The sequence below is a fragment of the Strix uralensis genome, chromosome 13, assembly GCF_047716275.1.
Source record: "Strix uralensis isolate ZFMK-TIS-50842 chromosome 13, bStrUra1, whole genome shotgun sequence".
In the NCBI taxonomy this organism is placed as follows: domain Eukaryota; kingdom Metazoa; phylum Chordata; class Aves; order Strigiformes; family Strigidae; genus Strix; species Strix uralensis.
The window spans coordinates 13,069,668-13,083,081 of record NC_133984.1 but is presented as its reverse complement, the minus strand read 5'-3'; the positions used below and the strand labels follow the sequence as shown (position 1 = coordinate 13,083,081).

Genomic DNA, 13,414 nt, shown 5'->3' with positions numbered 1-13,414 from the left:
TCCCCCCCTTTATGGAGCCTTTTGCTGGCTGCTAGCTCTGCCTTGGCATTATCTCGTGCTGCTCTGGCTCTCCACATTCTTGTAAACACTTTCCTAGAGTGGCTGCATATAAAAGGAAGAAGAATGCAGATCTGGTCTCCCCATCCACTCCCCAAGGGGCCAAGCGATTCCTTGCTTCTGGCAGAGACTCACCACAGCAAACACTCAGTGGGTTTTTTGTTGCATTCATTTTCATTTAACCTGAAAAAAGATTATTTGCCATCTGAGGAGCTGCTTGGAGATCACAGTCAGAGGATGAGGTGGTTTCGCTGCGACATGCAGGGGTTTCCCTTAATCATCCCAGGAGCCAATGACCAGAAATTGGGGGTCAGGAAAGTTGTCCATAGAGCAATGGACTTTTCTGACCTTCTGGGGGACAAGGCAGGTGCTGGGATGCAGGATGGGGGGGGACTGTCTCATGGGGTTCCCATGGGTGACAGGGAACAGACTGATGAGTGTGGTCACAGCTTGGGTCAGCCAAGGTCACCTTCCTTGCTCCTCCCAGGACCTTGAAAACCTTTCTGGTTGCTGGGACCAAAGCAGCCTCTGACTATCACAGCCCCAACTAGGTCTCCATTATCCAGCTGTGCAACCCCAAGCTGGCCCATCCAGCATCTCTATCATGAAGTTATCCATGAAACTCCTTGGAAATCTCTGGGACCACTTGCATCCTGACCCATTGTCCTTCCAACAGGTGTCAGGGAAGTTGAAGTCTCCCATGAGAGCAGAGTTTGTCACCCAGAGCCTTCCTTGAGTTGTTTAAAGGCTTTGTGCCCTTCCTCACCCTGATGGGGTGGTCTGTAACATGACCCAACCTCAAAGTCAACCTCTCGCCCCCTTTTCTGATCCTGACCCACAGGCATGCACCCAGAGGGTGACCCATCCTGTGGAGGGGCCCCATACACCTGAGCCGCTCCCATTCATCTTTCAAGGTGAGGCTCCCTGGTCATCAGGGGTGATGTTGGCTGGCTCAGCCATGGTTTCCTGGAGCAGCACCTTCCTCTCACCAGCTCATTTCTGGCTGGAGGCCCAAACGCAAAGTTGGGCGGTGTTCAAGTGTTTGTGTAAGAAAAGGAAAATATCTGCAAAACATCATGACCTCTCATGAGAAGAAGGTTTTGCTGAATCCGGTTGCAAACATTACAGATGGAGAAGTTTTGGCAAGAATGTAGGGGAGTCAGATATACAACTTCCATTAATTTCAGGAAAACTAAAGGTCTAAACCACTTGCACAGTTTTGAACATCTAAGTTCAAACATCTGTACCAAAGAGATGAGGAGACTGGAATTAATTATCGACACCAACTATATTTTATTATTTGAAATGCCAGCAAAATTAATTCTCATAAATGTGGGAACTTCTGCTGGATGGTAGCTCTGTCCCTGAACATTCACCCTGGACCTCTTTCCTTTTTCTACACCCCTCCACCTATGCTTATGCCACTTAGGATATCATGCATCCCTCCCCATGGCCATGGTAAGGAGCATTCTGTTGTGGGTACAGGCTTGTAACCCTTTCAGCTGCTGGATGGGCTTAATGAGCAACCTACACTCCTTATTTTGGGAGGGTGGACAGCCTCTGCCACCTGCTACCCAGGGGACATCGGTGGAGACTCTCAACGAACCAGAGGACATCCTCTGCCGAGGCAGGGGATGCAGTGTTGTCTCACAGCTGGTATTTCTTCAGCAGCTCGCTCTGCCACTGCCGCTTCTTGTTGGGAAAGGCAACAGGGATCTTGATCTTACGGAAGTCCTCGATGCACTTCCCCAGCTCGGACTGCAGCGCCCGCCTCTCCTTGCTCACTGCCATTGCGGGGCTGACCTCCACCCCATTCTCCTTTACTGCCATGTGGTTGCTGTTTCTTCTCTGCCCTGTCTTCTTCACCTCCTCCAGCTTCTTCAGGGACTTGGAGAAATCCAGGGTGTTGGGGCGGGCTTGGGACTCCTCAGGGGCTTCTGACCCTGGCAAGGAGCCGGTGGAGCTGGGATTCCTCACCTCCAACTGGTGGTCTCTGCCTGAGAGGGTCTCATCTGTGGTCGGAACCGGGCTGGGCGCATCATGGTTGCTCATGCCAGAGGTTACAAAGTCATCCTCACCACTGGGGCTAGTTGGGTCGTGCCTTGTCTCATGGCTTTGCTTTGGCTCTTCTGGGTCACCGTGGGCTGGGGAAGGAAAGCAGAGAGCTGTGTGAGGAGTGGGAGCTTGCACAGCCCCTGGCGACAGGCTGCATCTCAAGCAAGTCTGGGGTGCAGCCATGTGTCCCTGTGAGGTCCCCAGCTGGGAAGGCAAAGCCAAACCACCATGTTGGTGAGCCTTTCCTCAAGCCTTGGGTTGGCTGAGCCCTGGGGCCAGCCCTGGGTGGGGTTGGGTGGTCCTGGAAAGGTTATGGGCTTCCTGTGGTCTGTGGTTTGGTGCCAAGGGATGCTGAGCACAGGAATGGTCCAAATGAGAAAACTGAGATGCAAGGAAGCCTGAAATGGAAGGAGAAATCTCACAGCTTCCCACAGACCTCAGGCAGGGCTTGCACACGCTTTTGTTTGTTAACAGCAGTGGAAAAAAAGCAGTGACTCTGCATGGGAAATAGCCACTCTGTTTCAATTACCATCTGCCAGGGAAAATCAGTTGGGGAGAAAAGTTGATGAAACTGCTAAGAAAGCATTTAGCAGAGGGCCTTCCTGCTCCCCCTCCTCAGGTTTGCAAAGAGCAGCGCATGCATTTACACCTGAACCTTGGGGAGTGTTTGCCAATACCTGTGCCTGGTGTGGATGGGAAGGTGCAAGGGGTCTTCACCCAGTCCAGCAGACCTTTCCCACACATCCTTCCTCATCCCTGATGCCAGCCAAAGCATGCTGTCACCTCTGGTGCTAGCTCACCAACAGTGACTACCACGCTGCTCTCAGGAGGAAACACCCAAGTGATGCAGAGGAAGCTGGAGATGAGCTCACAGGGCTCTGGAGGTGCCATGGGCAGGTGACAGACTCAGTGGTGGGACAGCAGAGATGTCCTCGGGTGGCTGAGGGCTCTGACCACATGGTGGGTTCAGGTCTGTGCCTAGGGCCAGACCCTGCTCCGCAGCTGGCAGACATTCTCAAAATGTTGGTGTTTTAGAAGAGATTTGTTTTGAAAGTTGGGTTTTTTTTTTTTCCCCTGTAAAGTTCCTGTTTTTCTAAATATCTTTGGCAGAAACATGGGCCTTCCTGCTCTTTGAAAGCTCTGGGACAAGGGGAGTGTTTCTTGTCATTGTTTTCATTTGCACGGCTGTTTTTTTGGTCGGATCAGACACACAGAGACTTTCTTCCCCTCACAATAACAAGATTTGTTTTTCTGAGCAGCGGTATCAACCTGGCAGTGGTTTTCATTGCTTCCTCTCAAAGCACTTAAAAAAACCTTGCTGTTGCACAGCTTTAACCTGAGTAGTGCCTCCAATTTGCCACTCTTGAGGTTCTCACTCACAGTACCCCTGTCTGCCTTTCAGTTTCCAGCCCTCCATCTATACTCAGTGACGTACTGCTGGGGCTATACTTTTACCCTTGCATTGCAAATGCTCTGGCCATCACAGCAAAAAAGTGGATTGCAAAAATGCTGTTATGTGGGGTTTTATAAGAAGCGATTGCCACCAGGGCAGGAATTATCCTCACCCTTTTCCCCTCCTCACGCTGTAGTTTTCCACGTAGGACTTTATACAAGGGACTGTGCAGGGCTCAACAGATACCATTAGTAGCTAACATATAGGCAGTCGATCAGCATTACCCAATAATGCATCTGCCCACAGGTGAATGGCAATTTGTGCTACAGCATCTGCCTGGACCAGATGTGCTACAATCTTTGCTATTAACATGTGAAATCAATCAAAAGGGAGTTTGGGTCCTGATCAAAAGTATAGATCTACTATAGAAAGAGCAGCATGGTCTGGGAGAGGGAGGGCCTCCTTGTTTCTCCTGGGGGAGTTTCCCTGTCCATTTTCTCCCTTGGTTTGTTCTTCTCCTTTCCTTATCCCTCTAGGCCCTTTTCACTGTCAGAGCTGATGGATGCCCTCAGAGGAAGTCTGCACTGGGGAGCTGATGCAGGGAGGACCCCAGAGCAGCTGAGGTCGGCTTCAGGGTGGACCCACCAAACTCCCACGGAAAGCCACTGCCTCATTTCTCAAAACCAAAAAGTTCTGAAAACAAAGCAAAGATTTTTCTCTAAAATGTCTAAATTCCTGCCCTGCTGGGATTTTTTTTAAAGTACATCTGCTAGCAGAGATATGAAGTAAGGTATAAAGTATTTCTATTTTAAATTCCTCATCCTACATTTTGCCCCCCACCCCCCCCGGAAGCAGAAAATGTCAAGGTGGATTTTCTTTTTCCTTGAAAACTTTTTGTAAGGACAGAGTTTGGTTTTAACCCCCTCTCCCTTCTTCTTCTTTTTTTATTTTGACATTTACTTGAACAGCTCCAGCACCGAGATTACTAGAGGTGGAAAGCAGAAATGTCATCCATCATTGAGCAGAAACCTTGAAGGCTGGATTTTCTTTGGCAAACCTCTCCAGGAAGTTACAAGGATGTATCTTTGCCCCAAATTCTTTGAGTGATGGAATAAAGTCTCTAATGCTTTAATCATCTTATCTGCGAGCCTCACAACTGCATTTGTGAAATGGGGAGCTGAGGCACAGGGAACATAAGCTGATGCAGCCAAATTCATACAAGGAGCCTATGACTTAGCTGGAGACTGAATTCAAATCTCTTCAATTATTCTCTAGCATCTTATCTTCTAGACCATCCAATGACTGTAGCTGGCTTCGTATAGCATTTTTTTTTAAAGCTTTCAACACATTTTACATCACATTATTCCCATTTGAGGCACAGAGAAGTGAAATAACTTGTTAAGGTCACCAGACTGAGAACAAAAGCAAGTCTCCCGGGTATAGCTCCTGCACACTCTCCATATCAGACCATACTGGTTCCCTTTGCATGGTCTGGCAAGGCTGTCTGCCAGGTTACAAACCTGCAACCTGCACACTCTCGCAATCTCTCTGCCCTTGCTACGATGCGTGGTGGGCTGCCAAGCTTGGGGAGAGCAGCACAATGGTGTGTAGCCACACTGAAAAATCTCTTTCTAGAGTATAGGTTTGCTAAGGAATTATTTCTTTGCTTTGAAACTGCTAAGAAGGTGATTTTCCGGCCATTCCTGTGCCTCTCGAGTGCAGTCTTCTGTGTCAGTGCACAGCTTCATCCAGATGTTCTGCATGTACCAGCAGTGTGATACTGTTAATTTAGGTATGAGGAGGTAGTTTAGGCCATCTCTAGCCAAGGGACTTTGCATAAAGGAGCTAGTGAGTTTTAATTACTTGTCTTTGGAAATATTAATTAATTGCCCATAACAAATTATTTACCTTTGTTCTGTCTCGTTCACCAAGGGCATGTTATCTCAGCCTGTTCTGGATGATTTCAGACTAACATCTGTAGAAATGATCTTGCACTCATTGAGAAATGTAGACCTCAGCAGGTTTTTATTTTCTCCCCATATGTTGCTGAAACACGCAATTCCTCCTGGCCAAGCATCCTGGCCAAGCATCACAGCCCACAAGTTCACCTGCATGGGCACATGTATTTCCAAACAGCAAAGGACTGGAGGGGAGCCAAAAGCAATGTGGATTTGCAGACATTTACTGAGAAAAGTCAGCTCCATGTTGGAATTTGCAGGATCCAGCTTCAGACAGATGACAATGGGTGGATGTTCATCTTGGCCACTCTTCTACACTGGCCACTAGTAGATACCTCATGACTTGTACAAGATACTTAGGTCTAGAGATCTGTGCCTAACCCTGTCTATGAGACCAGAGTCTTTCTGGCCTCAGTTAAAAGGCTGGGGTGTGCTATTAGGATGAGCATATATTTTCTTTCTGTGTCCCAGTGATTTAAAGAGTGTGGGGATTGCTTTGGCTAAAGTCTGACCTGGACCAAACCTGACACTGAATGCCCTGGACTCTGAGGCAGTCTAGGTCTTCCAGAGTATTTCCTTGCCATTGATATTCTCTGCAGCTTTGGATAAATAACTTCATTTTCCCTTGGGCTATGCTTTCCTCACATTTGTGTGTCTTGTCTACAGCAGCAACAGCCTCTGTGGGGCCAGCCTGTGGCTGGCAATATGTGGCTATAGCTCCTAAGATGATACTAGGATGCCTCACATCTCTTCTGAGTGCACCTAACAGCTACAGGGCTGGGAAAATAGATCGGTTATGTAGACTGATTTTCTCATCCTTTTAAACTTTTCTTAGACTTTGCCTCCGATGTGCCACTTTTGTCTGCTTTAGAGCATCCATTAGAGTGCAGAAGTGACACTTCCGACGCAGCCCCATGGTGCTGATAGAAGTCCTGCTGCGTGCAATTAATGGGCTCCTGCATGCAGTGAGCTGGTGCTTTGCAGGGGAAAGCATACACCGTCCCAACCCCTTGCTGCTTTTTTGGATAGCATTTTATTTTTCCAGAGTGTTTGACAGGGAGATGAACTCACCCTGTGTGATGGCTCAGGCTCACACTGTTGGGTTTGCTTCTTTGCATGTGGGTCTCTGTGTGTTGTAAGGTCCTCACACACGCAAGTGAAGAGCGGCTCATTCCTGGGCTGCTTCCCCAGCCAAACTGGGGATCTTCAGCTCAGACTGCACTGGCCTCAAAGATCGCTTTTCCTTTCCAACCATTTGCTGCAGAGACCCAGATTTCCCCAGAATAGAAAAGGAGATTCTTCTCTTCTTTTTTTCCCCAAACAAAAGCATTTTCTAAGCCTGTACCAGGCAGCCAAGCAGAGAGTCAGGCATCAGGGGGAAAGCCCGACCGTGGGTAAAAGCACAGCTTTGTGCTATTTCTATTCCATGGCTTTATTTCAACAGTTCTTTTCCTTCCAGTTTTTAAATGAAAAAACAGCAACAACACATAGCTTGGGGTCAAACAGTAACATCTCAGTTCCTTTACAAGCTTATTAAACTCCTTTCCAGCCTCTTAAACTTAGGGTGTTGTGGAACAAAGATGGGTAAAAGTTTCAAAACAAGAGCTGGAAGAGCATGTTTAGTCCTTGTGTGTGCCTGGAGAAGGGAAGCAGGGATGTAAGCAGTTCACTTCAACCAAAGTTTTGCTTTCTCTAAAAGTGTGTTCAGAAAACAGATTTACTCTTCATCCAAAATGTTTCTCATTAACTCTTACTTGAGAACCTGACAGTGATGGGGAGCTTGGACTGTGTCCAGAAAGCAGGTGGTGATGGAAACAATTGTAGATTTTATATATAAGAGCAACTTGTCCTGGGAAGTGCCAGCCTGTGTCTGCCTTGATCGCTGGCGGTGGTCAGTACAGGCTGGATGTTCACCAGGATGCACAGGGTGTATCTGCAACTTACCCAAGCCTGAGGCAGAGAAGCTGCTTCTGTGCAAGCTTCTAGACCCCATCAATCTCAGGTCTTGCCTCTGACTGAATTGTTTATTGAAAAGTCAAGCTGAGCTCAAAAACTGGTGTCTGCTATCCTGGTTGGCTCTAACCTCCCTTATTTTATCAAAGAAGGACAAGACTTGGCATAAATAAATGTCTTTGACTCTATGTGCCTGCAGCAGTAACCTCTGCATTCCCAAGAGCCTCAGTTAGACAGGTTGTGCCAGCGAAGGTTGTTGCTAAATCTGTAGCACTGGTGACTGTTGTGAATGGATTAACTGCTATGGCAACCCTGGCAGGACCTGGGGGTGCCAGGACCAGGACAGACAAACTGCCTTTGGTTTAAACTTCCCTGCTAAAATACAAGGACCTTTCTGCACCCTGTGGAGAAATATATATATATATATTTATCAGCACATGTGCTGCTTTTGCTTTGCATATTCTAAAAATGTCTGTTTAATGATGTTAATCCAGCTGGTGGATAGCACTGGGAAGCTTCATGTGTGGTCGTGCCAATGAGCTTTGCTGTCAGACTGCTACCCAGGCCCTGCCACGCAGGTCTGGTAATGCCCATCAGCTCTGAGCTGGCTCTCCAGGGAGGCCTGGATCCCTTGGCAGAAGGTGCCAAGCTCAGCAGAAAGTACCAGCTAGGCTGGTTATCTGTGATGTGCAGGTGCAGAGAGTGGCTTGAGCCCAAAACTCATTGCATGGGTGGCAGAAAACCTAGCTTGACTCTCCCTTCATGCTATTTTTATAATCAGTTCCTGGTGTTGCAACATCTCAGCAAGAACCAGGAAATAATCTAAACAGCAAGGTGTACCTCTTGAAAGACCCAACCTTACAGCCTTAAAAAAATATCCGGATTTTTCTCTGTTGTTCAGGTTGTCTTTTGCTGTCGGGAGGTGGCAAGGTGGGTTCAGGAATCAGAGATTTCAGGGTTTTTTTCTGAGGGCTGACTGAACCATGAGCTACTGTCCTTGGAGGGAAGGTCCAGCTCTCAAAGGTGGAGGAAAGCTGGTCAGTGGTATCTGCTGGTATTTGTACCATGTGTGCCACGGATGCTCTGCAGTACCCCTTGGCAGGCAGTAGCTCTGTTCCCCCATTCCTCCCAGGTCCTCTATGATAAAGACATTAAGAACAGCTTGAGAACTGTATAAGTGACGGAGATGGGCTCACAAACATCACCCTTTCCACCTCCTGTGGGTATGAAGGTCACAACTTCGCCTCATATAAGGATGTTTAGCTTGCAGGATCATGGTACCTATACGGGCAACGTGGTTGCAGGAAGCAAAACACCCTCAAGAACTGAGTGCTTGTGAACATACACACACACTGCAGGAGTGGGCACAATGTGGAAGTGCCTCCATCCTGCAAACGTGTGCACAGGAGAAATGCAGCAGCCCAGGAGCGTGTGCTCTGCAGGAGTACACAAATTAATGGTATGTAATTTGGACCTTTTTTGCATTTAAATCAGTGTGTCTATCATGAATGACAGATGTACATCTAACTCAAGCCACTTTTTGTTATCCATGACTTCTATCAGTACCCAGGGTCTGTTTGGAGATGGAACAAATACTGTAAAGGGTGTGTTTCTGCAGTTAATTCAGGGCCAGGCCCCTGCTGTGATCTAAATCAGTGCTTGCCACTCTCTAAACCCCTCAGTGAATGCTGACACGATACCCATCAGCAGGCTAATTTCTGTTTTGAGTTCATCCCATGATGGATTTAATCTCTAACTTCCTTCTTGTTTCCTTTTCTCCCCAGAGCTGGCAGGAGCTGTACAAGGGCTGGAGATTGCCTGCTGAGGAAGGGGAGAAGTGTCCCTGCGTGAAGCCTGGGGCTGTGACTGTGTGTTCTTTGACTGCCTTAATCACACAGTTTATTGCTGCAATTCAAATCCATCCCTGTGAAATTGTTTATGTTTCCCAAACATATCTTTTTTGCTGTTGTTTTGGAAGGGTACAAGCTCTGCTCAGTTTTAGACTACATTTCCTGCTCAGCGTGGATCTGTGCAGTCCAAATATTGTTTGTCCCTTATGAATAAGTGGTGGATATTTGCTTGAGTGATAATGTCACTGGTCAATTTAGCATCTGCACTAATCTGCCTCAGTTCTGGCACTCCCAGGGAAGGTGGAAGAAGAAGCAGCAAATTCCCCCCTCCAAGGGTCTCCAAACTCTGGCTGCCTTCTCTGGCATGGGTAAGCAGAATTTTTGCTTTCCCCTGATGCTGGGATGTCCCAGTCCTTGCAAAGTCCATTCTGAGAAAAATGTATGCATGCAATCTGCTGGAGGAGTTGCTTTGGAGGAACTGTGAGATGCCTCCTAAAGTACAGCCAGCTGAGGGGTGGTGAATATGTACATGATGGACAGCAGCTTTATTGGACCAAGATTTTGCAATGATTGCTTCATTTGGTCATGCTTTTTGAGTGCAATGACTCCAGCTTTATGGCAGGGATAGGAATTATAACACGTTTTGTTTTGGCAAAGCAGAACGGATTCAGAAACAAGAGGTCAAATTCCGGTGATGGTGCAGAGCCAGGCCCTCAGATGTTGTAAGCCGCTGTAACTGAAGCCAATGGAGCAATGTTGATTTACATCAGCAAAACATCTGGCCCAGGGTAGATGTTTCAATACCACACGAAGCAAAAGCAGCTTTCATTAAGCACTTCTTGTCAAGCCTATCAATTTGGATAAGACCTGCCTATTTCTTGGCAGGAATGACTCCTCAATGCTGTGTATGGCAAACCCTTGTCAAGAGGTGCTGCTCTTGCCAAGGGGAGCAGCTCCTCGTCAGCCTGAGCTGCCTCCCTGGCTTGGAGGCCACAAGGGCACAAAGCAACTGAGGAGCAGCCACCCCTGTGCCAACCCCTTCAAGCTGGAAGAGGCCAGGAGGTTTTTCCAAGGGCGTGGACTAGTCTTGGGAATATCTACCTGGATCAAACCGTCACTAAACCCCAGATGGATGTCACAGTGTGAGTTATCACATTGGTTATTACTACTCCTCTTGGTGCCCTTAAAGAATTGCCAGGTTTCTTTCACAGATGAAATGTTTCTTAACCTTGCTCTAGCAACCATAAAGATGCTACAGTATATACTTAAAAGAGGGGTCAATTTGCTCCTGACAGTCACTAGCAGACTTTGATGGTGTGTACTCTTCTCAGGCCACCCATTTCTGTTCAGGACAAATTTGTCCCCAGCCACAGAAGGTCATCACTGGACACGTCCCTGAGGTGAGATGACAGCATTCTGCCTGCATCCACAGCTTTGAGAAAATTATAGAGGAAATAAATTATGCAAATGAAAAAATGAAGCACAGAAAATTTTTGTCATTGATATTTGGGGAAGAAAAGGGATTCTTGGGCTCCCCTGGTCATTGGCTGTAACATCATGAAAGGGCATTAAGATTTATATAGTTAGAAGCTCCAGAAATTAATGCCTACCGGTTGAGTTTCTGTTTCACTGGGCTCCCTCTAAATGAGCAAATGAAAGACAGGTGAATCCAGCAAAGCAGAGATCCCCACACTGGGATTTGCGTCTTCATGTCTCTTGTTGGGAACTTCCAAAAAACAGGTATTTTTCCTTTCTCCAGTGTCAGGAAGCAGCAGAGGTTGTCTTGCAGTTTCTCAGGAGGAGGTGAAGTGTGCTCATGTGTGAATGGGAGATTAGCCATCACTTGCCATCCTGTTTTTAGAAAAGGCTGAATGCTTGCAACCCAGGAGATGTGATTCAGCCTTTTTATCTGCTCTTTGCCATGGCATGCGCAGTGGGAAACTAATTTCTGGAAGTAGCTCAGCATGGGAAATCTGTTGAGCTTCGAAGAGCCTATAGTGCCCTGGTGTTGACTTATTTAGACATACAGAAAGTACATAACAGTACAGGTACATCTAGGAAGACGGGTGACTTGGAGGGTCCACCTTGCCCAGGATTGATGCTCATGAGTGGAAGCCTCGCACTGCCTGGACCAGAAGATGCCCTGTCACCCTCCAGTGATAAAGCTGAGCATTAGGGTCATGGGGACTAAACCAGAGCACCCCAGGTTGCACAGAGGGATGAAAGCAGGCTGTGAAGAAACCCATGAAGCTTGCATACATGAAGCCTCAAGCTCACATCCCATCTTCCCAGCTGATAGAAGGAGGCTTTATTAGCAGTGCAGACCCAGTCACAGTTCCTCCAGAAGAGACAGCCCTTACTGTACCATCTGCCTCTCACCAGCTATTTCTCCAGTTTGGGGTGTCCTCCCTGAACCAAGGGCAAGCCAATGTACCTTTGACTCCAAGCCTGACCACAGCTTGGCATTGGCATAACTGCAGTCAGGAGCAAATCAGGCCATTTGGGGTGAAGGAATGGGATACAGCAGGAAGAGGGAAAGACTGTGACATGGGGCTGGCAGGAACACGCATCCCTATCACGTGCCTGTTGCTGAGTGCAGGTCCATCAAGACGACCAGTGCATGGCTCTGCATGGTGTGACTGCAGGTACCCGGGACAGCAGACCGGTACGTTTCTCACCTGGAAGTGCTTCTGCCATGTCTGTCTTGAGATCCAGGATGGGCTCAGAAGAAGACATGTGGTTTTTTGGGCTGTGCTCCATTTCTGAAGGCTGGGGAATAGGCAGGCCAAGCCAGGAGCTACCTAAAAAAATCAAGACACAAAGAAGAAAAACTTAGAAGGTAAATGATACACAGGGAGTGTGAGAAGGGGCCAGGGTCACATCTAGTTGTCCATGGAGTCTAAAGCACCTCTCAGTGCACCACACTGGGTGCCCAGGGTGGGGAGTAATCTGGACAGCATCTGCTGTGATCCTCCACAGTGCCTCCCAGACTCCTTCTTTGAATGATATTTCAGGTTAGGGCAGTGCCTGTAACCACCTCCCACAGCCTCCCACCATGTATTGCTATTCTTCCTCCTTCTTTGAAGCTCTTCTTCTGCCTCTCTCTTAAACCTTTATATCACTGGCTTTCAAGATATTGCTTCATTTACACTGAATTTGCAAACAGTGAGGAAATGCTAAAGTGTTTATGGTAAACTAAGATTAGTGCTCCAGCTCTTGCCGCTTTTTCTTTCCTGACATTTCTATGCAGACACTTAAATTTGCCATATAGCACAGATATAGCTTTGGCCCTAACTGTAGTTCCTGCCCCATACAAGGGATTTTCCTCTCCATGACTGAGCCTCAGAACTGGATCATCCCATTGGCATGCAGTGCAGTAAATCCAAGCTGCTTCATTTCCACTTGCTCTGCCCACAACAGTGGCTGCTGCCTCTGTGAGACATGCATGTGTGGGGCAGATCTACTAGAAATCCACCCCCCACCCCCCACCCCCCCCCCCGATAATTTGGTATCGGCATCTCTGGGCTGCTCACGTGTCCAAAGGCTGCTGTGTGCACTGGGAGTATGAGGTCAGAGTGGGACACACATATGTGCTTACATGCATAGCCTGGCACATGGTCCACCACACACTCTCATCCTTGTAGGTCCCCTTTTTACTCTACAAACACACATAGCATGATGGCAAAATAGGCTGGATCTGGCAAAAAAAGTGGTGAAGGGTTCTAGCATCCGTGCTTGCCTGCATCCCACAGGCCTGAGGCACATGTCTTGTAAGCCCATTCATGTCCCTACTTTCTCCCCCTGCTCCCATGCGTCTACATGCTGCATGCTGACACTGTGTGACACACAGACACGTTCTTGCTCTGATTTAAATATTTCAGTCCTGAATACCCCACTGAAGCATTCGTACACTGCTGCATATCCAGCACAGGGCACGCACAGCCGTGACCCAGCCAGGTCCCCAAGGTACAGCCACTGTGTCCCCAGTCTCCGATCCCCACCGATGCTCTTCCTAACTCCATTTTCACACACTTTAAGCTCCTGCTCATCTTCAGGGCAGATATCTCTGCTTTCCCAAACCCACAAGCTAAGAATCACTGTTGAAGAGCTGATAATCAGATTTAGACCAGAACATAAGCTTTCCACTC

The 13,414-nt window shown here is 47.8% G+C and overlaps 1 protein-coding gene across 1 annotated transcript; it reads right to left on the bottom strand.

The window, feature by feature from the left end:
- Positions 1–1,205: 1,205 nt before the first annotated feature.
- LOC141949232 (BTB/POZ domain-containing protein KCTD16-like) lies at positions 1,206–12,061 on the bottom strand. The gene is made up of 2 exons (XM_074882582.1): positions 11,945–12,061; positions 1,206–2,201 (listed from the first exon to the last, which is right to left on the bottom strand). The coding sequence occupies exons 1-2, from the start codon at positions 12,024–12,026 to the stop codon at positions 1,705–1,707; spliced, it is 579 nt and encodes a 192-aa protein (XP_074738683.1). The 5' UTR covers positions 12,027–12,061; the 3' UTR covers positions 1,206–1,704.
- Positions 12,062–13,414: the final 1,353 nt, after the last annotated feature.

Bases quoted from the DNA above. Each gene is read 5' to 3' on its own strand.
- LOC141949232 (XM_074882582.1), bottom strand. From the start codon at position 12,026: ATGGAGCACAGCCCAAAAAACCACATGTCTTCTTCTGAGCCCATCCTG. The intron at 2,202-11,944 runs GTGAGAAACGTA...TTCCTTCCCCAG, and splicing joins CATGGCAGAAGCACTTCCAG to CCCACGGTGACCCAGAAGAG.